Source organism: Myotis nattereri (assembly GCF_964212035.1).
Source record: "Myotis nattereri genome assembly, chromosome: 15".
NCBI lineage: Eukaryota > Metazoa > Chordata > Mammalia > Chiroptera > Vespertilionidae > Myotis > Myotis nattereri.
In genome coordinates, this window is record NC_138090.1 from 14,584,233 (window position 1) to 14,610,733 (window position 26,501).

General features: G+C 40.5%; 1 protein-coding gene across 2 annotated transcripts; it reads left to right on the forward strand.

Moving 5' to 3' along the window:
- The first annotated feature begins 523 nt into the window (after nucleotides 1-523).
- On the forward strand, nucleotides 524-24,530 carry CYB5B (cytochrome b5 type B). Of its 2 annotated transcripts, XM_081107774.1 has the most exons (6): nucleotides 524-771; nucleotides 11,013-11,141; nucleotides 11,629-11,658; nucleotides 11,795-11,846; nucleotides 20,273-20,301; nucleotides 22,670-24,530. In XM_081107774.1, exons 1-4 carry the CDS (start codon nucleotides 610-612, stop codon nucleotides 11,834-11,836), a joined length of 363 nt encoding a protein of 120 aa, XP_080963900.1. In that variant the 5' UTR covers nucleotides 524-609; the 3' UTR covers nucleotides 11,837-11,846; nucleotides 20,273-20,301; nucleotides 22,670-24,530. The 2 variants fall into 2 exon arrangements, with proteins under 2 accessions (XP_080963900.1, XP_080963901.1); XM_081107775.1 differs by lacking the exon at nucleotides 11,795-11,846 and having other exon boundaries at nucleotides 607-771.
- The last annotated feature ends 1,971 nt before the right edge of the window (nucleotides 24,531-26,501 follow it).

Here is a 26,501-nt window from a genome sequence, read left to right on the forward strand (position 1 = left end):
GCACGCCTTTCTATAAATGATCATGCCCATTCTACTGGTGCGGAGACTGAGACCCAGGCGGGATTCGGCAGGTCTCATGCAAAGCAAAGCTGTAAACCCGAGGCTGGAATGCAGGCCGCGCGGGCGGGGGCTGGGGGGGCGGGAGGACGAGCTTAACGGGACTCAGGAGGGGCCCACGGCGGAGGGAAGGGCGACGGGAAAACAGAGACCCTTTCAGGACGCTGCGGGCCGGCTGGCCGAGCGCAGGGCAAACCTCTCCTGAGTGACACCTGTCACGTGTCCCCACTAGGCACCATCCCAAAATCACAGTGTCCACGGGCGAGATTGGAGGGTGGGCGATTCTGATTGGTTAAGTGGATCTCGAACCAGGACTACGTCCTGAGGCACAGGCGGGGAGTGGGCGGGACTTTAAACAGAACCCCTCGTTTCATTGGTGAGAAGAAAACGAACCAGGAAGTGGTCGGAAGCGTGATTGGCTGTGGCCAGGACCCCTCCGACGGCCTTGTGGGTCCCGGTTACGGAAGCCGGGGAGGGCCGAGCGCCGCGTCCACCTGGAGGAAGTTAGCGGCGGGAGGCGGGGAGTGGTGTAGAGCAGGTATCTCAGGCCTCATGGCGACCGTGGGAGCGAGCGGCAGCGATGGGAAAGGGCCAGGGGTGGAGACCCCCGTCACCTATTACCGTTTGGAGGAGGTAGCGGAGCGCAACTCCTCGAAGGAGATATGGCTGGTGATCCACGGGCGAGTCTACGATATCACCCGCTTCCTTAACGAGGTGGGGCCCGGGAGGCGGGAGGGCCCTTGGAGCTGCGGGGTGAGGGGTGGTCGGGCCAGGAAAGGCCGCCAGGGGTGCGGGTCGGAGGGAATGGACGTCCGGCTGAGGGCGGTGAAGCGTTTGCCAGGGGCCTCCACCCTCTGAGGGGGAAGCGGGGGGCGGGGAGGGGGATTATATGCACACATTGCCAGTCAGCACTAAATTCTGGTGTCTTGGGTAATACCGTGTACTGCTGCCTTATCAGGTATCGAGCACTTACTGTGTGCTGGGTGAACGTCAGCGTGGCGATCCCCATTTTACAGAAGGGACAACTGAGTCCCAGAGAGACCGAGGACCCCCAAGGCCACGCGCTGCCTCCGACCCAGAGCCTTAGGAGCCTCCGCTCTTTCCACTCTGCCGCCTGAAGTGACACCCTTTTTGTTTCTCATTTTCTTGATAAGAAGCTGAGATTCACCCCTCCCTCCACTATGCTGCGTTCATTTTTTTCTAACTTGAGTTCACCTTGAGGCCAGAGGGTCCCGAGTTGGCCTCTCTTTGGCCGTTGACTCAGGTTCTGTCCTCCTCTTACATTTTCAAGGTGTTCTGTTAGATATTACATAAGTCCCCTTGGAGATCATGGTACAATCGAGTGATTTTTTTTTTTTTCACCTTAAGGGAACAGGAGAGGTTTATTTGTTTAACTTAATTGGGGTGTAATTTGCACTCAGTGAAGTGTGCCCACTTAAAAGGTAAGTCATGACAATGTGTTCGCCCATGTAATCACAACCTCAAGTTTCGCCACTCAGTTTTCAGCACCCGAAAGCGTTTCCTTTTGCTCTTTTGCAGCAGGCATTCCCTGGGCCCCCAATCCCTGAGGCTTTGATATACACATATTTTGTTATATATTGGTCTGTATCATTTTATTTTGAGCAATAGATGAATTTCCAAGGAATTTTTGCATAATGTAACCGAGAAAAAAGTTCCTTTCTATTAGTTCTTTTCTCTGAAGCAAATATACAAGTTACTTTTTCTATTAATTTGGGGCCTAGGGAGGAAAGTATCTACATCCTGATTCATAAATCTATAAGAACCTTTAACACGTAAAATTTCCCCCAAAGGACATTGGTTTTTTTAAAAATATATTTTATTGATTTTTTACAGAGAGGAAGGGAGAGGGATAGAGAGTTAGAATCACCCATGAGAGAGAAACACCGATCAGCTGCCTCCTGCACACCCCCTACTGGGGATGTGTCCGCAACCAAGGTACATGCCCTCTTCCGGAATCGAACCCGGGACCCTTCAGTCCGCAGGCCTACTCTCCATCCGCTGAGCCAAACCGGTTAGGGCCCAAGGCTTCTCTTAAACCTTGAGCTGCAGATCTTTACCTGCATTTCGCCATTTTACTTTCTTGTTCTGTAGTCTCTACTCTTGTTTTCTTGTTCATTCCAAGCCCATTCATTCATTCACTTACTATTCACATACTTAGCAAGCGTGTGCTATGTGCCAGGTATTGTTCTAAGTGCTGAAGCTACAGCAGTGGATAATTAAACACATGCCTTCATGGAGATTACAGTCTATGGGAAGTGGACAATAATCAGAGTAAATAACTAAAATACATGCTATGTTAGGTAGTGGTAAGTGCTCAGAAGAAAAACGAAGCAGAGAAGAGGAGTATGGGTGTATGTTGGGGTGAGGGTATGAGGATGATGGGCTGAGATTCTAGGTAAGCTGGCGAGAGATGGCTTGAGTAAGACGATGACTCAAAGGCCAACAGAAGTTACGGAACCAGCCATGTGGAAATCTGCAGGAGGAGCACTCCTGGCAGAGGGAGCAAGTTCAGAGGCCTTGAGGGAAGAATATGTGTTCTGTGTTTGAGGAACAGCGTGGCAGGTTAGAGTGGCTGGATAGCAATAGATGTCATCGGGATCAGGGGATAGCAGACCAACTTGGCAGGTTTTAGAAAGGATTTTGACTTTTGTTTTGAGAAGGGAAACCACGGTAGAGCAGAGGAGTGACATGATGTGACTTGATGGTGTAATACTGTCACTCTGGCTGCACTGTTGAAAAGAGACTGAAGGAGGGCAAAGGTGGAATTGAGGATCCCAGCTTATTAAGGAGGCAGGACAAGAGATGGTGACTTGGTCCAGGGTGGTGAGAAATGTCAGATTTTGGATGTGTTATGATGGTAGAGCCAGTAGGATTTAATGATACATTGGATTTAAGGAGTGAGAGAAAAGAGTCAAGGATGACACCAAAGATTTTGGCCTGAAGGTCTGGGAGAATAGGGTTTCTATTACTAGTAGGTGAGATGGGGAAGACTTATGGTATTAGGTCTGTTTTATTTTATTTCTTTTTTTCAAATATATTTTTATTGATTTCAGAGAGGAAGGGAGAGGGAGAGAGATAGAAACATCAATGGTGAGAGAGAATCATTGCACACCCTTTACCTGGGGCTCGAGCCCGCAACCCAGGCATGTGCCGCAGGTCAACGTTCTATCCACTGAGCCAAACCAGCTATGGTGGTATGTATTAGGTTTGTTTTTCAGCCAACTGCTTTCACATTTTAAATATAATTTGGAAGGATTGGGAATGGGATGTAGAGAAATTAGAGCCAGGTACCTTTCTTCTGGAACTTAGGTTGATTTTATTTGTGAATAAATCATACAAATATACAGTGAAAAGCCTTCCCATCTGCCTAAAGTTAACTACTATTGTTTGTGTTTCTCCAGAATTTGTTTTGCATATGTAAGCAAAAGTGAAATAGTCCCTCCCACTCTTATTTTTTAAAACAGAAGGTAGTGTGCTGAACACACTGTCTGTGCCTTGCTTGTTTACTTACCTGTACCTATCAGGAATCTTTCCACATCGATACCTGGAACACTTCTTATTTTTCACAGAATTTGTTGTCTGCGTCGTCATTTATTTAAGCAGTCTCCTATTGAGAAACATTAGGGTTGTTAGTAATATTTTGCTATCTTGGCCCCTCACCCCCCAAGTGAATTCTGTTGCGAGGCAATGCACATACAATAAAATGTACAGATTTTTAAAAATATATTTTTTATTGATTTCAGAGAGGAAGGAAGAGGGAGAGAGAGATAGAAACATCCATGATGAGAGCGAATCATGGATCGGCTGCCTCCTGCAAGTCCCCCACTGGGGTTTGAGCCCACAACCCGGGCATGTGCCCTTGACCGGAATCGAACCTGGGACCCTTCAGTTCACAGGCCGACGCCCCATCCACTGAGCCACACCGGCTAGGGCATGTACAGATTTTTATATGTAAAGTTCACTGAGTTTTGACAAAAATCTCACCTGTGTAATCATCACAATCAATATATAGAACATTTGTAGAACCTTTGCCCTCATTTAACCATTGATTTGATTTAGAATACTAGAAAACTGTATGCACTCTTTTGCGTATAGATCTGAGATTCATCTCTGTTTTATTCTATGTATCAGCAGTTTGTCTCTATTTATTTTTATTTTGTTGAATGATATTCTAAAACTTGTTTATCTATTAACCTATTGATTAACATTTGAGTTGTTTTCATTTTTTTGGCTATTATGAATAAAGCTGCTATGACCTTTCATGTACAAATCTTTGTGTGGACATATGTTTTCATTCCTCTTGGGGAAATGTCTGGGAGTGAGATTGCAGGGTCATATGTTTTGTTTTGTTTTAACTTTTCAAGCAATTGCGAGAACTTTCCCCAAAGTAGCTACATCGTTTTACATTCCCACTAGCAGTGCATGAGTTTTCTAGTTTCTCCACATCATCATTGACACAGGGTATTTGTCATTTTACTTCTAGCCATTCTCGTGCTTTTCATGGGTGTGTCCTGGCATGTAATTATGGTTTTAACTTGCATTTCACTGATGACTAATGTTAAGTATCTTTAAGGGCTGATTGGCCATTTGTATGTCTTTTTGTAAGGTGTCTGTTCAGTCTTGCCCATTTTTTAATTAGGTTGTTTGTTTTCTCATTATTGACTTGAAAGTGTTCTTTATATATCTAGATGCAAGTTCTTTCAGTATATGTATTACGAATATATTCTTCCAGTCTGTATTTAGCCTTTTCATTTTCTTAACAGTATCTTTTGAAGAGAATTTTGGTGAATTGTATATATGGAATAGAATTCTAAAGGCAGAGTGCTGGCTTTGGGGTTTATGTCTGGTTCCGTTTCCTACTTAACCACTTAATAGTTGTGTAACTTTGTGCAAATAAGCTCTGTGAAGGCCTCTCCCATCTGTAAACTGGAGATAAAAGTACCTACTCCACAGGGTTGTTATTGGGACAGTTAATTTAGATAATTACTACAGACTTATCATGGTACCTGGTATAAAGAGCTCAGTAATGTTAGTGGTTATTTTCAAGTACATTTTCCTGCAGCATCTTTTGAGTGCTTACTAGTATAGCAGATGCTGTGAAGATTCAAAGGTGAATTAGCTGCCTTGGACTTAAAGGGAGGATGAGATTTGTGTATAAGTAATTGTGGTGCAGGGCGAAGCGTGAGCTTGCCTTCAGTAAGACTGAGAATGCAGGCTCTTCTTGATGCATCCCTAGAATAACTCCTGAAAGCTTCAGAGTTTAACTAATAGCAGTTCTTACTGGATTTCTCCAAGGCTGGTCAAAAGAATGCAATTTACATATCTTGTGGAATTAACAAATCTATAGAAAGAGTACTATCTTTCCTTGAGCAATCCCAAGTGGTGACAGCCCTAGGGAAGACTAGGAATAACATGAGGTGAAATTTAACCTCCAGCACTGTCCAGGTGAGAGGCCCTGCATCAACAAATTGATTTTTACTTATTTTGTATGTGGGCTTCGGTGAGCATGTAGCAGAGAGGGCAGGTGGGAGGGAAAGAGGTCAGAGTACTCCCTAGATCTCACTGTGTTTCAGGTGCCATGTTATGTTCTAGAATACAGCCATTGATAAGACAAGTCCTCCCTGTTCTAATGGAGCTTACTGTCTAGTGGGGGAAGAAGGACATTATATAAGTAATTCAGACTTTGGGTAGTGGTGACTTTGTAGGTGGCACCCCTGTTTTATTTTTTAAAAATACATATATTTTTTATTGATTTTAGAGTGGGGGAGAGAAAGATAGAAACATCAATTATGAGAGAGATCATTGATTGGCTGCCTCCTGCATGCTCCACACCAGGATCTAGCCCGCAACCAGGGAATGTGCCCTGACTGGGAATCGAACCGTGACCTCCTGGTTCATAGGTCGACGCTCAACCACTGAGCAAAACAGGCTAGGCTACTAGGCTCTTTCTAATCCAAGGGCAAATACCTATGTACCTTTACTATTTCTTCCTGTTTCCTACCCAGGTTTATCATCGTTCTCTGCCCAGTCCTCTTCAAAATTTCCTAACTGGGATTCAAACTGGTGACCTTTTGGTTCATGGGTTAATGCTCAATCACTGAGCCATACCAGCCAGGTGCCCTTTCTCCCCTTTTATAATGATACATAAAATCTCATCCAGAATAACTGGATATTTAGTTATTGAGTGTCTATAGACAGTACATTGATTTTTTTTTCCCAGTGGATTTGATATATTCCTAACTCCAGACCAAGAACCTCTCATTGTTTAGTGGCATTAAGTACAGTCATTGTTTAACCCATCTTTGGTCATCTAGAAGGTACTTGAGAACCCAGCAGTGTCTCAGGGTCACGGATTTCCCCTGCTCAGTATTAAGAGATATAGAAGGCTTGCAAAATCTGTCCTGTCCCTGAGTAGTCACTCTGAAAAAGAGCATTTGAGTAAAGTTTTGACACATTTGTTCTTTATGTCATTCTGTCGTTGCAAAATGAACAACACAGTGAGATTTGTTTTGCTCATCCATAGTTTTTAAGTTTTCATTAATGAAAGTTATTACTGTTGTAGAGAAAGTTATAAAGATACCAGCTAAAACATTTTACGGGGGGGTTTGCATCTCAAGAAAACAAGCGCTAACTGCGGTTAGAACTCAGGCTGATTGCACATGGTAATTAACTATAATTGAAAATGTTTTTTTTTTGTTTTTTTAAATATATATGTTATTGATTTTTTACAGAGAGGAAAGGAGAAGGATAGAGAGTTAGAAACATCGATGAGAGAGAAACATCGATCAGCTGCCTCCTGCACACCCCCTACTGGGTATGTGCCCGCAACCAAGGTACATGCCCTTGACCGGAATTGAACCCGGGTCCCTTGAGTCTGCAGGCCGACACTCTATCCATTGAGCCAAACCGGTCAGGGCAAGAAAATTTGTTTATTTATATATTTATGTATTTATTTATTTTTAATTTATTTTTTTAAAATACATTTTTTATTGACTTTAGAGAGGGAGAAGGGGAAAGAGAGAGATAGAAACATCAATGATGAGAGAGAGTCACTGATCGGCTGCCTCCTGCACGCCCTGCACTGGGGATCGTACCCTCAACTCCCAGCATGAGCCCTTGACTGGAATTGAACCTGGGACCCTTCAGTCTGCAGGCTGATGCTCTATCCACTGAGCCAAACCGGAAAGAAATTTTAAAGCATTTAAAAAATAGCCCTTTTTCTAAATGCCACGCAGCACATAATCCTCATTTCCTCTAATTTCAAACATAAATGTGAGCCCAGCTCAAACCAGAAGGATCCTTGCTGCATGCTCACCAGCTCATGCATTCTCTTCATTCTGAGAGGCTCAGCTCAAACAAAAGGTACAAGGTGAAGGGCTACTCCAAGTTCCTAGCAGAGCTAATCCGTGCTTGGTCTTAAAAAAATAGAGATCTGTAATTCCTATTTGAACATGCTTTCAAAGTGGAGATCTTTGACCATGAGTTCCTCTTTGACATAATCTAGTGCCCACTGGTGATCCATTAGCTCCAAAACTTCCCACTTTGTCTTGAAAATTTTGTTGGTGTCTGCTGCATGCACGGCCATGGCTGCTCCAACATTGCTCTTGCATCATTTCTGATTGGTCATTGGCATTATCTTGGCCCAGAACCAAAGAGAGTAAATGCTCTGAAGCCCAAATACATATCAGAAGTACCAGGATGCAATTAATGTGAGTAGTTTGATTCCTTGCAGTAGCATAGACTTAAAATAGGGTCAGTGGAAATACGACTTTGCTTGTAACAAAGCTTGAGAATGTCTTGTTGATCCATTTACCAAGATAAGAATCATGGGGAGGACATTTGTTAATTCCCTTTCATTATGTCAGTGAGCATAGTGGGATCACTCATAGGAGAAGGCGGTTCTATTTCCCCATTATTTTATTTTTTTGAAAAATCTGTCCTCTGGGTGGTTGAAGTAATATTTCCATGTGAAGAAGGACTGCTTGGGAATATAATTTCTATTTTACCTAACTGTACTTTGAATTAGGATTTAACTGTCAGATCCTTGCTTCTGAGTGAGCTCATCACTCTGCAGCAGGGCGGACACACAGTGGTAGGTCATTCGCACAAGGTGATGATAACAACGGGCAGGACCACCCTGAGCCTGAGGATGGAGTAGACCAGGAGCTCCTGCCCATTGTCTTCACTGAGAGCCAGCTAGGCCAGGGCCCGGGACAGGCCTGGGTCTCTGGTCTCTCACACTGCCTCCACCTGGAATGCCATTTCATTTAAAACAAGAGTATCTGGGGGGAGAGATCAACCAAAGGACTTGTGTACATGCATATAAGCCTAACCAATGGACACAGACAACAGGGGGGTGAGGGCATGAGTGGGGGTTTGGGAGGGCAATGGGGTAATAAGGACACATATGTAATACCTTAATCAATCAATCAATAAAAATAAATAAGAGTATCTGAAGTTTATAGAATTCTAAAACAGAAACCAAGGATTCCTTGAAATCTTTGCATGTTCCAAACCATCTGTATTAAGACCATATTTGGGAGCTATTAAATGTAGGGCTTTTTGGACCACTCTGACCCCCTGGCCTCAGTGAAAAAAAGTAGGCTATAGAACAGTATATACTGTATGAATTCACTTTTGTAAAAACACAAAACCTTTATCACTGCCTAGTACATAAAATAGTAAGTACCACCCGGCTGGCATGGCTAGTGGTTGAGCATCAATCTAAGAATGAGGGGGTTGCACATGCCCAAGTTGGGGGCTCAATCCCCAGTAGAGGTCGTGCAGGAGGCAGCCCATCAATGATTCTCATCATTGATGTTTCTATCTCTCCCTCTCCTATCCTCTCTCTGAAATCAATAAAAATACATATTTAAAAAAATAGTAAGTACTAATAATATTTATGGACTAATGTTTGAAACGATTGAGTGGATATATGCGAAAAACGAGTATTACACACTAAAAATGTTAATTGTACGTATTTCTGCTGTAGTATTTTTTTGTTTATAAGTGGTGAGAGATTGTTGAAAATGAAATATTTTGTCGTAGAAAGAGCTGTGTAGGAAGTCACAAATTTAATCATTCCCTGAAATATTTCAGGCCACTGATACGTTTTGTTATCCTTTTACTCTGAAAAGCAACATAGTAAGTTGGAATATGTCATAAAGGAAAAATATCTTTCATAGTTTGGGTACTGAGAGCAAACTGGGACACAATTCCAAAACTACTAGCTTAATCCAGCTGAGAGGTTTCAGATATAATAGCAGATGAGTGGTGGCTATCTAACCCTTTAGTCTTTAAAACAGCAGGCTTAAATACCAGCATGGGAGACAACCCACTGCCTGGAAACCTTTAGGAGACAAAGGAGAAGTAATTCTTATCATCAGGGAGCTCATAGGCAATGACTATAACTGGGAGGTGACACTTATATTTATGTTTCAGCTGAATTCATTTTTCAGACAGGGATGATCATATTAGTCCTGCCAAAAAGTTTATAAAAAGAAACTACGTAACAGCATTACTTGAGAGTTCAAAAATACAATTTTAGATAATATGTCAAATAATTTGCTAGTTGTAAGTAAAAGTTTATTGAGTATTTACTTTAGGTCAGGGACTGTGCCAAATCTAACTTTTAATAGATTATTTATTTTCTGGTCCTGGCTGGTGTAGCTCAGTTGGTTGAGTGTTGTCCTGTGCACTAAAAGGTCGCCATTTAATTATCAGTCAGGGCACGTGCCCAGGTTGCAGGCTGGGATTCCTGGCAGGGAATGAGCAGGAGGCAGTGTATTTCTCTCTCCCTCTCCTTTCCTCTCTCTCTAATAAATCAATAAAAACATTTAAAAATTTATTTTCTGAGTAGGTAATACTTCACTAGGTGAAACAATTTCAAAAGGGTCTGTAGTTTAAAGTCTTTCTCCCACCCTGTCTCCCAACTACCGCCTTCTTCTTGTTTCCAGGGAATTTTTATGCATATGCACGCATATATGTATCTGCTTTTTAAAATCACAGATGATAACATTATACAAATTGTACTCTCTCTTCTTGAGTACAAAGTATTTGATATCCTTATCTCATTTAATACAATAGTAGTTAAGATAGGTACTCATTATCTCCATTTTACAAATAAGGAAATTAAGCTATCTAAATTTCTTCATTTGTCCAGGGCAGGGGTTCTCAACCTTTTTAAACAGGGGGCCAGTTCACTATCCCTCAGACCGTTGGAGGGCCGGACAATCGTTTAAAAAAAAACTATGAACAAATTCCTATGCACACTGCACATATCTTATTTTGAAGTAAAAAAGCAAAATGGGAACAAATACAATATTTGTATTTGCATGTGGCCCGCGGGCCGTAGTTTGAGGACCCCTGGTCCAGGGTAATGCTATAGCTTGTAAGTTATACTAGTAGATAGAATCTACTTTCTACTGCTAATTTATTTAACTTTTTGTTTTGAAACCATTTCAAACTTACAGAAAAGTTGCAAGAATAGAATAAAAGATTTCATGTATTCGTTTGCCCAGAGTCTCCATTCAGGTTTCTGTAGCTATCTCAATAATGTTGGCAAAAGAATTCTACCCAGGAGCACACACATTCCCAGTTATTTTGTCTCTAGCTCCTTCAGTCTGGAACAGTTCTTCAGTCTTTTCTCAGCTTTCATGACCTTGATATTTTTGGAGATCAAAGGTCAGTTGTTTTGTAGACTATTAATTGGCAATTATCCTAGATTTCCTCACAATTATACCCATATTGTGCATTTTGTGGCCAAAATACCATGGAAGTAATGCTGTGTTCTTCCCATTGCATCCTATCAGGTGGCACACAGTGTTGATTGGTTCCATTAAAGGGAGAGAAGGGAAAAGAGGAGAGCGGAAAGCAACTTTTATTGGTTTGCTTTTCAGAGAGCCCTCTGTTCAGTTACTATCTTTCCCTTGTAGCATCCTGGCGGAGAAGAGGTTCTGCTGGAACAAGCTGGTGCAGATGCAAGTGAAAGCTTTGAAGATGTAGGCCACTCCTCTGATGCCAGAGAAATGCTAAAGCAGTACTATATCGGTGATGTGCATCCGGTAAGAACCCATTGGGCTAGGAGTGCTAATGGGGAGGAAAGCTCCGGAACGGCCACAGAACAATGGAAATTCATTCAACCCAGCCATCAGGCTAAATTTTCTCCAGAATCACCTGGCCTCACTGTGCAACGATACAGCGTCTTGTTTGTAAAGCGACACATGTAGTATCTCTGAAAAGCTAAGGAAACTGATTGTGGATGTCCTTGTTTAATCGATTGACTGATTTTTGTAATGTAGTTAACAACATCTCTACTTAATATAGTGGTTTGGTTGCTCTTGCAAATTCCTTTCTAAAGATGGTAACTGGACTTTTTAAACCATACCATTCTAACAAGAGACCTTGATCTGCTCAGGGTCAGGCATACCCTTCTGCAGACCCTGATGTCTCTTAGGGAATTCGTTTCCATGTTCCAAGGTTAGAAACAAGCACATGTGAGCATTCATTGGGTTATGTCTTAAAATACTATTTGTTTTCCTCTTTTAACAGAATGACCTTAAACCTGAAAGTGGTAGCAAGGTAAGAAGTCCTCTGTTTCTCTTGTGTGTTTCAAGTGTTTATATTTCTACTTACTCACATAGAATTGCTTTTAAAAAAAATTATCTTAATAAGAGAAGTGTTTACTTTTCCCCCAAGCAAAAATCCTATTTTTCAGGAATTTGGACTCTGTACCATCTCAGGAAAAAAGAATAGCTGAGTCTTGAACAGTAGGAAATATTTATTCATGTTTCTATTTAATTTTTTAAAAAAATTGAAACTCTACACCATGCCCTATATGGTTTTGAAAGAAATTAGTTTATGAGCTCTGTTGTAGAAAATAATTTATTAGTCTTACATTAAATAGTGTAGGTGATAATAATTGCGTCTGTATTGGAAAAAGAATTGAAAAGTTGATTTTTCTCTTAAAAGTCTTAGAAGGCATTATAGACGGAAGTAATTGACTAGAACAGGCCTTTCTGTCCCTAGTTCCCAAATTTAATCCTTTTACCTTGTAGTATCAGATGGGCCCAACCCTTCCCATTTACTCAGTGATACAGCAAAAACCTTAATGTGCACTGCATAATGTAACAGGAAGAAAATATGAAAGCCTTTTTTGCTTCCCACAAGCTGGGTGGTTCACCCCCTTTCTTCCCTCACAATTTTCCTTGATTTCTGTCCATCAGATAGATAGCTATTACACTGCCTTCTGATTTAAAGGGACAGCAGTTTAAAAGTAGATGCCTAGGACATCATGGGAGTGATGCTCCTTCTCCTTTTCCCCCTTCTACCTTGTTCCTTCCCTTTCCTCATTGAGCTGGAATTTTTTAACATGTTCGACACAGCAGTTAAAGTTGGCCTACACACAAGAATTCTTTCAACCCGAGATTGCTTGACAATGTCTGCCATCTGTTGCCCTGCAATTAGAGTGTGTAAATTAACTCTCTGTCTTGCTATCTTCTGCTACTCTGAACTGTTGAATTGTTTATGAAGGCGGATGAAATGGTTCTTTATTTTTTATTTTTATTTTTTTTTAAATATATTTTATTGATTTTTTACAGAGAGGAAGGGAGAGAGATAGAGAGTTAGAAACATCGATGAGAGAGAAACATCGATCAGCCGCCTCCTGCACATCTCCCACTGGGGATGTGCCCGCAACCCAGGTACATGCCCTTGACCGGAATCGAACCCGGGACCTTTCAGTCCGCAGGCCGACGCTCTATCCACTGAGCCAAACCGGTTTCGGCTCCTTTTTTTTTTTTTTAAATATATTTTATTTTTTTACAGAGAGGAAGGGAGAGGGATAGAGGTTTGAAACATCGATGAGAGAGAAACATCGATCAGCTGCCTCCTGCACATTCCCTACTGGGGATGTGCCCGCAACCAAGGTACATGCCCTTGACCGGAATCGAACCTGGGACCCTTGAGTTCGCAGGCTGACGCTCTATCCACTAAGCGAAACCGGTTAGGGCACCTTGCTTCTTTTTGCTTAAACATTTTTATATTGGTGATTGTTCCTTATCAGTTCATAAAGATCTTCCTCATTCTTTCAATTTTTTCTTTTTTTTTTAAAATAATTTTTATTTCTTGAAGTATTACAAAGAGTATTACATATGTCTCCTTTTCTCCCCCCTTGACATTCCCCCAGCCTCCCCTACCCCCTAGTGTCTTGTGTCCATTGGTTATTCTTATATGCATGCATATAAGTCCTTTGGTTGATCTCTTAACCCCCCCCCCCCCACAAACCCTCCCCAGGCTTCCCACTGTAGTTTGACAGTCTGTTCAGTGCTGCTCTGCCTTTGTATCTACCCCTGTTCATCAGTCTATACTGGTCCCCATTATCTGTGCCAACCTCACTGGAGCCGTCCCAACCTCACCGGGGCCGTTTTGTCCTCACCAGGACCGTCTTGACCTCACTGGGGTCGTCCATACCTCACCGGGGCTATCTCTACCTCACCGGGGCTGTTTCAACCTCACCGGGGCCATCCTGACCTCACTGGGGCCGTCCCGACCTCACCGGGTTATTTTTTTCTTTTATTTAAAAAAATTTTTTCCCCTTCCTCATTCTTTTAAATAGATATTTAGTATTTCATAGACGAAAGTTTTAATGAAATGACATTTGCTGTAACAGGATTTGTGCTGTTTTTTATAAAAAAACAAGATTGTCTCCATAGAGACTTAAACATTTTTTAAAAGATTTTTAAAATTAATTTTTAAACTTAAGTTTAACTTTTGAAATCCAGTAAATTTCACATAATACTAGAAGCAATCCACACATTGGGTTTAAAGTCATGCACATTTTTTTCTCCCAGCTGCTACTTACTTGTGTTATAAATACAGTTTTCTATTACACATACATAACATATTATCCATATATAACAGTCAGTTTACCTTCTCTTATGGGAGAAAAGGATACATTGTTTATGTAATGTAGTTATTGGTTACGTTACACTAAAATTTTCCTTTTAAGAATTCTTGAATATTCCTATCATACTTACAACCTAATCTATTACAGTTTGGAATGGGGAGGTAGAAGTCCTGTAGATGAGTAGTGATTGCCATTTACCAAAGAATTTTGTCAGGTTACTTTGTTCCTGTTTTTGTCTAACATTTGTATTTTGTACATAATCTTTTGAAATAAATCATAGAATGTAATGGCAAAATCACTCTTGAAAGACCAAATACACTTTGCTGAAGGATCTCAAGGATTAATGTCTTCTTGTAGACTTCTATTTAGAAATGATATGTAGTTTTGCAAAACAAGGTGTTAGAAGACAAGGTAACATTCATTTTAAATCAGCCCTCCAATGTTATAACAATTTTTTCTCTCTTAGGTCTCTGTAGGAATCATTCTATGAGTGTTTTAATTTTAATTTTTCAGTAATGTCATATATATTATATCACAATGGGTTCTTTTTTTTTTTTTTTTTTTTTTTTAACAGAGAAGAAGGGAGAGAGATAGAGAGTTAGAAACATCGATGAGGGAGAAACATCGATCAGCTGCCTCCTGCACATCTCCTACTGGGGATGTGCCCACAACCCAGGTACATGCCCTTGACCGGAATCGAACCTGGGACTTTTCAGTCTGCAGGCTGACGCTCTATCCACTGAGCCAAACCGGTTTCGGCCACAATGGGTTCTTGATAGAGTTGTGTAGAAATCTGTTTTAGAGGATGTTTTTCATTCTTGAATTTTGCCCCTATTGACAGGGAAATATTTTTTCCTTGCCTGGGCTGACTCTAGTGATATATGCTCTGAAGACAGTAATTGTTAAACAGTATTCTCATCCAGAAAGAAATTTTAGTACACTAGAAGCCTGGTGCATGAAATTTGTGCACTCGGGTGGGGGTGCCCTCAGCCCGACCTGCACCCTCTCACAGTCCAGGAGCCGTCGGGGAATGTCTGACTGATGGCTTAGACCCGCTCCTCATAGGGGAGCGGGCCTAAGCCGGTAGTCAGACATCCTTAGTGCTGCCATGGAGGTGGGAGAGGCTCCCGCCACCGCCGCTGTGCTCGCCAGCTGTGAGCCCGGATTCTGGCTGAGCGGCTCTCCCCCTGTGGGAGCGCACTGACCACCAGGGAGCAGCTCCTTTGTTGAGCATCTGCCCCCTAGTGGTTAGTGCGTGTCATAATGACTGGTCTTTCCACTGTTCGGTCGATTTGCATATTAGCCTTTTATTATATAGGACTAGAGGCCCGGTGCACAAAAATTTGTGCACTCGGCAGGGAGGGGGGCGTCCCTCAGCCCGGCCTGTGCCCTCTCACAGTCTGGGACCCCTCGGGAGATAACGACCTGTTGGCTTAGGCCTGCTCCCAGGTGGCAGAGGGCAGGCCCAATCCCTAGGTGCAGCCCCTGGTCGGGCTCAGAGCAGGGCCGATTGGGGAGTTGGGGCACCGCCCCCTGTCATGCACAGAGCAGGGCGGATCGGGAGATTGCGATGCCACACTCAGTCAAGCTCAGGATAGGGCCGATCAGGGGGTTGGGGCGCCACCATTGTCGCACTCAGGGCAGGGCTGATGGGGAGGTTATGGTTCTACCCTGTCACACACAGAGCAGGGCCCGTGGGGGGTGGGATTGGGGAGCCGCACCCTGTCACACACAGAGCAGGGCCGATCAGGGGGTTGTGGTGCTGCACCCTGTCACACACAAAGCCGCAGGGCGATCAGGGGGTTGGGGAGCTCCCCCCTATCAGGCACAGAGCAGGGCTGATCAGGGGGTTGGGTCGCCTTCCCCTGTCACGAACAGAGCAGGGTGGATAGGGAGGTTGTGGCCCCGCCCCCTGTCACACACAGAGCCACAGGGCGATCAGGAGGTTTGGGCGCTGCCCCCTGTCATGCTGATCCTGGTGCTGGGAGGCCTTGCGGCTCCACTGATCCTGGTGCTGGGAGGCATATTACCCTTTTACTATATAGGATAGAGGCCTGGTGCACGGGTGGGGGCCGTCTGGTTTGCCCTGAAGGGTGTCCTGGATCAGGGTGGGGCTCCCCACTGCGGTGTCTGGCCAGCCTGGATGAGGGGATGATGGCTGTTTGCAGCTGGTCACACATCCTTCAGGGTGGGGGTCCCCACTGGGGTGCCTGGCTAGTCTGGGTGAGGGGCTGAGGGCTGTTTTCAGGCTGGCGGGTGACTGAAGCTCCCAACCACTCCTTTTATTCTTTTTTTTTAATTCTGGGCCAGCTTTAGCTCTGAAGCTTGGCTCCAGCTCTTAGGCCTCGGCTGCTGAAAGCAGGTATCTGGTTTGTTTGGGTTCTGTAATCGAAACACTGTTTCAACTCCAGCTCTGAGATCCCGGCTGGCTGAAAGCAGGTTTCTGGGGTTTTGTTTAGCTTCTATATTTGTAACAATGTTTCAAACTGCAAGCTCAGAGGCCGGCAGTGGCAGGCGGGGAACGTTGGAGTCCTCCGTCACTGAAGCAAGCAAGCCTCCTGTTCGCTTCAAGCTGCCTGGCTGCCGGCCGCCATCTTGGCTGGCAGTTAATTTGCATATCACCCTGACTAGCCAATGGGAAGGATAGTGGAGGTATAGCTAATTATCATGTTTCTCTTTTATTAGATAGGATTAGAACCTTCATGAGAAGGCTGTCCTCAAGATCCATACCACATTTCTGTGTCATTGTTGGGATTAAAATGTTGAAATCATGTACTTTCAGTACTTAAACTTTTTATGTTATAAGATGAACCTAATAGTAAAATTCATATAGTGATAGCTCATGGTAAAAGTCCATTGTATTAAGGAGGAAAAGTCCTCTCCAGTAGTGTCTGAGGCCAAAAGTTCCCGAGTTGTTTTTTATAGGTACTGGCCACATAGATACCAACGTGTTCTAAATAAAAAGCTGTAAAAACTACCAGACCACCCAAACACTCATTAAATTTGCTGAAGGTGTCCTGTGGCTTAAAATCCACTTCTAATTTTAAATACTTAGAATCCTCTTGGAATAGCAAACACCCAATTGAGGAATTAAAACATAAACTTCTTGTATATATTATATTTCTTTTTTATTTAAACTCTTGAAAGTCTGAATGTAAACTATTTAGGCTAAAGATACACTTAAAATGCCCCTTCTGTATATTTTAATGCATTATAATCATAATTCACATCATTTCCTATGGTGACAGAACACCACTTTTCAAACGTGTGTTCTTCTCCCATGTTAATTTCTGTTCATTTTGAACTAAAATCAGAGTAGACTTAAAGCAGTTTGGTTCTTTGGAAGTATATTCCAAACTCCTTGGAGAATAAAAAAACATGCATATTAATTACTTAGTAAGTCTTTGGCTAGAACTTTGGATTTGATCTGTTCTCTTGTAACTAAAATCATATAGTACTGCAATTACTACTTTCCATGCCAGATCCAGAGCAGTCACTGTTCTCTTTTCCAAAGATCTTGCGTGTAAATGAAAATGTGGGCAAGAACATAACCAGCCAGAACACCCAAAGGGATAAATTAAAGTCAGTCATAAACTGTAGGAATTTCACTTAAACATTCCTTAGATTCAGCACAGAGCTTTGGAGTGGAAATGAGAATTGGGAAACTGTATAGAAAGCCAGAAAGGTGGAGGTGAGGGAAGGTTTTGTGTTAATAGAACCTTTTTTTTTTTTTTAAATTTTGTAAATTTAAAAATAACTTATTTTGTCTCTTTTCCAAACTTGGCTGGGGTACTTGGCTAACTAAGAGCCGTGTCTTAAATAACTCTTTCATTATAGTTGATTAAAAGTGGAGTCACTGTAGTTTGGCATTTACTTGGCTGTCAGTATCTTAAAGAGAAAATATGCCTCTTTCTCTTTTCTCTAATGTTAGGGAAGTTGGTCTTTTTGACTCCAGGGAAGGGTTGATCTTTTTTTTCTTTTAATTATGTATTGATTGATTGATTTTTAGAGAGAGAGACTTCAATTTGTTGGACCACTTATTATGCATTAATTGCTTGATTCTTACATGCTCTGACTGGAGAACAAACCCACAACCGTGGCATATAGGGACAGCACTCTAACCAACTGAACCACCCAGCCAGGGAAGGATTGATTGATTTTCAAACGGGTTGAAATATTTAGTTAAAAAACATACACATTTAAAATTTTATTATTGTTTATTAGAAACTTAAAATTTCAGCATTATGGTCTGGTTCTCTTTCTCTTTTCTCTCAGTTTGTTTACTACACTAAGACTCACTCTAGTTAGCACACATATAAGGTTTTGGTTATAAAAGAGGCTAAAAGCATTGAAATCTAGAGAATCCATTTATATGAATTATATATATGGCTCTTAATGTGTTGCAGATTAAACATCATAATACATCTATTACTCCATAATACTGTCATGTAAACCTTGAAAATCATCCCATTAAAAAAATATATATACTAACTCCACAATTTTTGTTTTATAAATCATTGGTTTATATGTGGATAAAGCATAAAAGACCATGGACATTTTCTTGATGGAATTCAATTATTTCTTGACTGCTATAGTGGAATATTTTTAAAAGGCAACATTACAAATTAACTTGGTGCACATGCCATCATCACTAACACTACCTTCCAAATTTGTAAAACATTTGTTGTATTTCTCAAAGATTGATCTGTGACATGTTTTAATTAGCCCAATTTGTTCTATTCTAGTAGATATGACTCAGATAACTGTAATCATCAAGGTCTTAGTGAAGTGTATTAGTATATTAATATAATTTATCTAAAAACTTTTATTGGAAATTTTACCTGCCTGTAGGCTAATTTCTTTCAGGTTTGGGGCATGTATTCATTTGCATGACAGTGTCTTGGATATACGAAATTAAAACTCATTTCATGGTCTGCTCTAAAGTATCTAGGCCAGTATGTAGGATTTTTGAAAATCCTGGGAGAATACTGATATGGGGGTTAAGCAGAGTTAATATGCTGTGTTCACACCCTGGAGTGTTTCTACATATTGGCAAAGATGATATTTTGGGCAGCAGTAGCCTATACTAGTGGGTTATTGTCCTCTGGCAGTAAGAGGGTCTTTTGTAGTATACAGTTAATTAATAGAATCAATAACTTCATTTGATATTTACTTAAATTGAATTTAAAAAGTTTAGTTACAGCTTTATTAAGATACTAGAGGCTTGGTGCACAAAATTCATGCGGGGGCGGGGAGGAGTGGGCTGGTTCCCTCAGCCCGGCCTGCACCCTCTCGCTGTCCGGGACCCTGTGGGATGTCCAACTGACATTCTGCTGTAATGGTCGCTTAGGCTTTTATTATATAGATAATTCGGATCCCATCCAATTCACCAGAATTTTGTTTTTAAGGTTTTCAGCAACCATAATCACAGTCTATTTTGGAACATTTTCATCATTCCAAAAAGAAACCCTAAACCATTAGCAGTCATTTTCAATTTTTCTCCAGCTCTTCTTCCCCTGAGCCCTAGGAAACTGGTGATCTGCTCTCTGCCTCTAAATTTGTTTATTTTGAACATTTCATACCAACGGACTTATATAATATGTGGTATTTTGTATCTGGCTTATTTCACTTAGCATAATGTTCTCAAGGTTCATCCATGCTGTACTAGTAGTGTGAAGTGTACTTCATTTCTTTTTGTTGTCAAAATTTTGTTTTTACGGTTATTTGGTATTTTCTTTCCATTTACTTTATTCTTCCCCTTTTCATTATGAAATAAGCCCTAAGGTCTCTAATCATAATTATTATGATTTCAGAGAGTAAGCCAGTTCATTTCTGTAAGCCACAAAACAATCAACTCCATGCTATAGAGCATTTCACAGTTAATTTATATGTCACAAGACAACACTTTATTTTTAAAATATGTTTTCAGAATATTTAATCTTAGTTACTGCCAGTGGCAAGCCCTACTAAACCAGATGTATCGCTGTGACTACAAATTGGTCCATTTCAATATAATTTTATCAGTAGCATTTTTTTTTTCATCTAAAGAATGTTTAGGTCATTTCTTTATGCTTTCATTAATGGTTCTTCACTAAGGAATACCAGTATATTATCAGAAATAAAATTCCCAGTACTCTCATCGCATATAGATTTGTAGACATCAAATTGCATGAAAGGTGAAGTTCTGTTATTAGCTACAGAGTTTATATAGTTATTCAAGAAGATTTATGTACTCTGTTAATCTTCATTCTTTTTGTTTTGTCATTTTTGAATATGCATCTTCTTCAGGACCCTTCGAAAAATGATACATGCAGAAGGTTAGTATCCCTTTAATTCACTTCATTCTGCTCAATATAATGTCTGGCAAGAGGTTCTTCCATAAATCTACATGTATGACGTAACCTAAGAATATTGTTTGACAGTTAATTCTTCTTTTGGCCAAAATTATTGCACATTCAGAAGTTCCTTAGCATTAGCAAAATTAATTTTTACAGTCTTAATCATTTTGAGTAATCTCAAAAGCAGCCTTGAGTAATTTGTAGATCAAGTTGGAACCACACTCAGTAAGAGGCTGTGTGTGTGGACAAGTAACTACTATTGAGTCAAGCCCAGTCTCTGCAGCTCAGCTGAGCTGTGCAACTTCCCCTTAAAACGTAAAGTCACTTAATCCTCCCAATCACCCTGTAAATAGGCACTATTATTACATTTTACAGAATAAAAAATTATGTGTTGCGGTCATATGTAGAACTTTGGGTTTTCTCAGAAGCTTGCTTACTTTGCACTAATATCAGTAATACAGCTCTGAAAGGTATGTTTGCCATTCCTTAAGTGCTTCTACCTGAGGTGACTGTGGAATCCTGGACTTGTAAAAACCTTTATAGAGATTACATAGCTACCTGTTTTACCTTTCTTAGGTCGCACTTAGAGCATTTCAGAGAGAGAGAGGAAATGTGCCCCCCCCCCCCCCCAAAAGTGTCTTGTCTTTTTTATTGGAGGTGATGGACAGAGTGCTAGAAAAGTGCTAACTTGAAGGAAACAGCAAATTTAGCTTCTTTAGTATTAAGGACTTATGCTTAAAGAATTTGAAAGCCATAAACTTTGAATAGACTTATGCTATAGATAAAACTAAGAATTATTATGCAGAATACATAAAGAATTTCTACAAATCAATTAAAAAATAACTTAGTAGAATATGAGGAAAAAACAAGAACCTTAAGAAGAAGAAACACAAATATAAGCACATGAAAGAAAGATTTAATTTTACTTATCATCAGAGAGGTACAAATTAAAACCATTGGGTATATTTTATACTTACCAGATGGGCAAAAATTTTAAATTTTAGAAAGCAAAGGAATTGTTTAGGAAGTAAATCACCAAGATTCTTAGGCTCTTCTTAGGGGAATATAAATGGGCACAATCACTTTGGAAAATAGTTTGGCATCATCTATTAAATTTGACTATGAATAACTTTTAACCCAGCAATTCCATTTCTAGGGATGTATTCAAGAGAAATGTGTGCACGAGTATACCAGGAAACACATACAGGAATGTTCACTGCATTATTCAAGATCTTAAAATATGGGAAGAAATAATGAAAATAACCATTAATAAAATGAATGAATTCATTTTGGTATATTCATACAGTGGTTATCACTTGGTCTTTTGTACTGACAAATTTCTCTTCGTTGTTTTCTCAACGATCCTTGCTTTAAAAAATAATTTTTTTTAAAACAAAGCTACCTGGTTTATATGCTAACCTTGCCCAGAGCAGCTTTTGCCATACTTAAATGTACAAAGTGCTAGGCATGTTTAGGCAAAGAGAATACTTCTTATTATTGAACCTAAGCTGGTTTTATCACCTACAGAATCTTTAATACCAGAACTGCATATGTCTTAAGTAGACAGGCAGCCAGGCCATTTGGGTCATGGAATTACACCTTTAAACCAGCAGTGCTAATAAGCTCTATTAGAGAATAAGAATTATTTTAAGGAGAATGATGACTGTTCTGAAACTCCTAAGGAAAATCTCTTATATGACTTTATTAGAACTAGTAACATGTTCAATGTGTGTGCATGTGTGTTTTTTAATTATTAGTGTCCAAAGTGTGTGTGTGTGTGTGTGTGTGTGTGTGTGTTCAGATTTGTTAGTGTCCAAACTTAACTAGAAATTAATAGGATGGGTTTGGAATCAGACTTCTTTACTAACTTCACTCTGTGATTTTGGGTACAAACTTGTATTTCCTATGTGAAAATGAGACTAATAGTAGAACCTATTTCATAGGATTGTGAGGATTAAATTTACATGTGAGGCAGTTATTGCCAGTAGTTGTATTAGATGTTAATGCTTCTAAATTTATAATTATGTACATATAAAATGGTGGCTTTTTTTCTGTTTTAAAGCATTAAATGTAGAATATGTGAAAATCAAAGCACAAAGAAGAAAAATTTAAACTACCATAATCCCGTAACCCCAAAGAGCCATTAATATGACTTTGTAAAAACAGAACCCAGATATTTGTTCTTCTCCAACTACTGTGTGAGAAAAGCAGTTAAAATTCCCAAAGTAAATCAGAACTCTTTTACTCATATAAATATTAAAATGTGAATGTTGAAAGATAATGAATGGATAATGAATGTTTGGTGTAAAATGTTCATGATGTTGTTGCTTTTCCCCCCAACTTCTAGTTGCTGGTCATACTGGATTTTCCCCATCATAGGCGCCATTCTCTTAGGTTTCCTGTACCGTTACTACTACCCGTCAGAAAGCAAATCCTCCTGAGGAGGCCTTGTCGAAGTCTGGAAAGCAGATCCACTTGGGAGTGGAAGCTAGAGACTTATTTGGAGGCTGCAGCGGTGCCCTGTTCTCAAATTCTTCCAGCTGTATTCTCCCCCCATGGAGCCCAGACGGTTGGCTGCGCATCCACCTCAGAGCTGGGGACAGGGTCCTCCTTCCTCAGAGCCTTACTCCTGAAGCACCTGCTCACTGCTCGGTGTCCTGGCCAACGTTTCCTGTCTTCACTGGTTTTCACGAGCATCTTTATATTTCATTGTTTTCTGTTGATAACTGCAGTCCATGTGCCCTAGCGACATTGCCCTTTGGTAAAAATGCCTGCTTTCCAGTACTTTGCACATTATCATACTCTACTTTTGAAGCCTTTTTCCATTTTTCTTTTAAGTAAATATTGTTATTTTAAATTTTGACTTTATTTCATTGTTTGTCAAGAGGGATTTAATTCATGAAGTAAGTTGTGCATTTATAACTTAAAACACAACTGCCAAATGACCTTGGTCCTTGTTCATATTTGTTAAAACTAAAAAGAGCCATGTGATCATCTCCCTCCCTCCCGAGCTAGTTCAGCAGGTAGCTCTTGCCACCATCTTATCCACTGTGTGGTCCTGAACAGAATTATGCTTTCTTCCCTTTCATTTTTTGGAGTGGAGAGAAACGGGGGAAGGGAGAGATGGATTGGAGTGATAGGGCGAATTCATAGCAGTCTTCTCTCTGAAAAGTATTGAAAAACGCTACTGTAGGACAGGAGTTTAGAAAAAGCACCAGACTTCATCCTTTACTTTGGTTTGGCATCAGTTTCTAGCCACCTTTCTTATTTTTCCTTTCCCTCAACCATCTTTATTGGTAAAATACAAATTTGTAATTATCTCTGTAGAGCTTTACCAGGGATTTTTGCTGCTTTTTGGTGTATTGATTAGCAAATTTTTTATTTCCTGTTTTAATGAAAGTAAGAGACTCCAAAGTGATCAAAGGTACAGTATATGATCTTCTGTTTGCCCAGTGAAATAACGTCCATAGTCAAGCGGCAGTTGAAAGGGGGAGATAGTGACAAAAGAATGTTTTCCATTTCATCTGCATTTTGCCTCCATGACTGCAATTTGTGGTTTTGTTGTTTTTCCATTTAGAATTTAAAAACTGGTAGGCTTTTTTTTTCTTTTCTCTCAGATGAGTGTTTCATGAAGAGTAGATTATTACCGAGAATTGTGTTATTGTTTCTCATTGGTTCAGGAATTTCTTTGGCATATTTGCCTTTACATTTTTTTCCCCTGTGGAAACACCTGAGGAGACAGCACACTGTTTCCTGCCAGCCACTGCTTGTGGTGATTTTTCTCCCCATCTTCTGAGGATTACCCGTCTGTTGCTGAGCCATTGTCATAGGCAGCAGGGAGCAGCGCAGTTCAAGAAGAACCATGGGCCCTGCTTAGTACCTCCTGCTTCCTGCTTGCCAGGGATTTGGCAAGACAGGAAACTGCCCAGCATAGTGTCTGCCCATGCAAACTATTTAAGAAAAAGTTCAACCCAGGTCTTGTATCCTGTGATTTAGCAATTGACTGAATCAGAGTTCATTAAAATAATATTACCCCCCCCCCAAATAAAATAATATTACCCAATTTTGCACATTTGGATATGACACTATCGAGTAATGTCTTGGGATTTCTGGCTGACTTTTATATTTCTTCTATGATAATAGTCAAGCTTCTATTGTTAGGAAATGTTTTGTATGTATTATAAGATGCCTCTTTAAGACAATTTATTAAAAAAAAATCTTTATTTATTATGTAGCAAAAGTGTTGGAACTTCTGATGCTCCTTCATTTGAAGGCAAGGAAGAGTTGCCTTGAATAAGAATTGGTATATAATTGGTATAAGTTGGATGATTGCACTGGACTACATTGGGATAGAAATAAAGAACAAAGGAGTATTGAGGAGTTGGAAAGGGAACCTTCAAGCTAAAACTAAACAGGAAGATAACTTGGATCAATCAAAAGTGTGTTGGCAGTCTCCAAAAGTGAATGAAAAACATATGGCTTGTAAGAAACATTAAAAAATGATAGTCTTAAAATTGGTGTTTTTGGTATTTTTAGGGTAAACACCAATGCAAAAGGTATGTTTTTCTATTTCATATTGGTTGTCTTTTCCTTGTTTATATCTGGACTCAGAGCCAGAGGAAAAGATTTTCAGACTTTGTCTCTACCATCTATGAAATTCATCCAATACCCAGGACTGCTTTTGAACTGCTAATATGATGTCACTTTATATTATAAAAAACATACTTTTGGGTCCATTCACTATTCTTCTTCTGCCTACATAAACAGCTGAGGTGAAAGGTAGAGTTTGTGTGAGAGTTTGTAGAGGTTTTTCTAAACAATAAAGTAATACAGTATGTTAGCCAAATCCATCAAAAAGGACTTTTGTTTTAAGAGGTAGACTCGAATTCTCGAAATAGTCTCTACATTGGTAGGTCACGAACACCTCTCTGGAGCAAGTGGGGCCTGTCCCTGTTGGCTGGCCGCGCCCCCTGGAACTGGCCTTGGCTGTTTGGTTGTTTATTCCTAAGGACGATTAGCTGCAGCTGCGCACCATACTGTACACATAATGGCTGGGGATCACAAAAAGCAGATGAGGGGAAAATTGTGCCACTGAAATAGGGATGTCCCAGGTCTCCAAAATTTCCTGGCCCCCTGACTCTTAAGAATTTTGGTTTCAACATAACTTCTACATTTGTAAAGACAAGAAATATTGTGTCTAATTCTTGAGTAAGCAGAAACAAAAGCCCATTAGGACCTATAATTTGAATCTATAAAGTTCTCTGAACAGTCATAAATGTATATGTTGTGAAAGAAGAGCATTGGTGAGTTTAATAGTCATTTAGTTCTGATGGGGAGCAATGAAAAATGCTTTTTACAGGCCAGGTATAACATTACCCATGGTATGTCGTGCTTAAAATCTCCAGTGATAGCTATCTGGTTAAATTCCATTTTAGGAGATTAAAACGCAGAATGTTAATGTTTATTACTCCTTCCCCAGGAGAAATGGGTCCAGACATGTCTTGTCTCAGCGAGAAATTGATTCCTTTTAAACCATCTCATTCAGTTGCCAAATATCACAGAAGTAATGGGGAGTTTGGTCACATTGGGCTGTTGTGCTCTGAAAGAGCCGGGTTTGGAATTTGGGGTGATTTCAGAGGGAAGTTCCAAGAAGCAGAGTGGTATTTAAGTCACCTACCCTATGTCTAGCCTCTCACTCCTGAGTTTTAGGAGCTGCTCTTTGCCTGCATCTATATTCTACATTTGCTATTTTGACAAAACATCATTACGATTATTTGACTTCCTTTTTACTTCGCCCTCGACTGTGAACGAGTAATATTTAACATTCCTTTTGTGTATTCAATAATGGAGTTTGTTTACCTATTTTATTTCAACATATTTTGAACAAAGATCTTTGTCTTTCTCTGCTGGAATGTGCACACAGTGAATGTTTGTTAGGGCTACACACAATAAAGATACTGTTTGCCTTTTCTTGCCCTGACTACGGTTATTTAAAAACACACACACACACAAACTCTTTTTTAAAAGTGGAAGAGTTGGCTTTGTGATCTTCAGGTGTTCTAGAAGAAAATAATTTGAGAAGCATGAAAGTCACCCGTTTCTGTGCTAATGCTGTGTTTAGTGTCATGCAGTGGGGAGTCCTGCGGCCCAGGATTCCTGCTGCAGCTCTTTCCTTGAAG

Coding starts and splice junctions, on each gene's coding strand:
- CYB5B (XM_081107775.1), top strand. CDS start 610: ATGGCGACCGTGGGAGCGAGCGGCAGCGATGGGAAAGGGCCAGGGGTG. Junction 772..11,012: donor TCACCCGCTTCCTTAACGAG/GTGGGGCCCGGG, acceptor TTTCCCTTGTAG/CATCCTGGCGGAGAAGAGGT. Junction 11,142..11,628: donor ATATCGGTGATGTGCATCCG/GTAAGAACCCAT, acceptor CTCTTTTAACAG/AATGACCTTAAACCTGAAAG.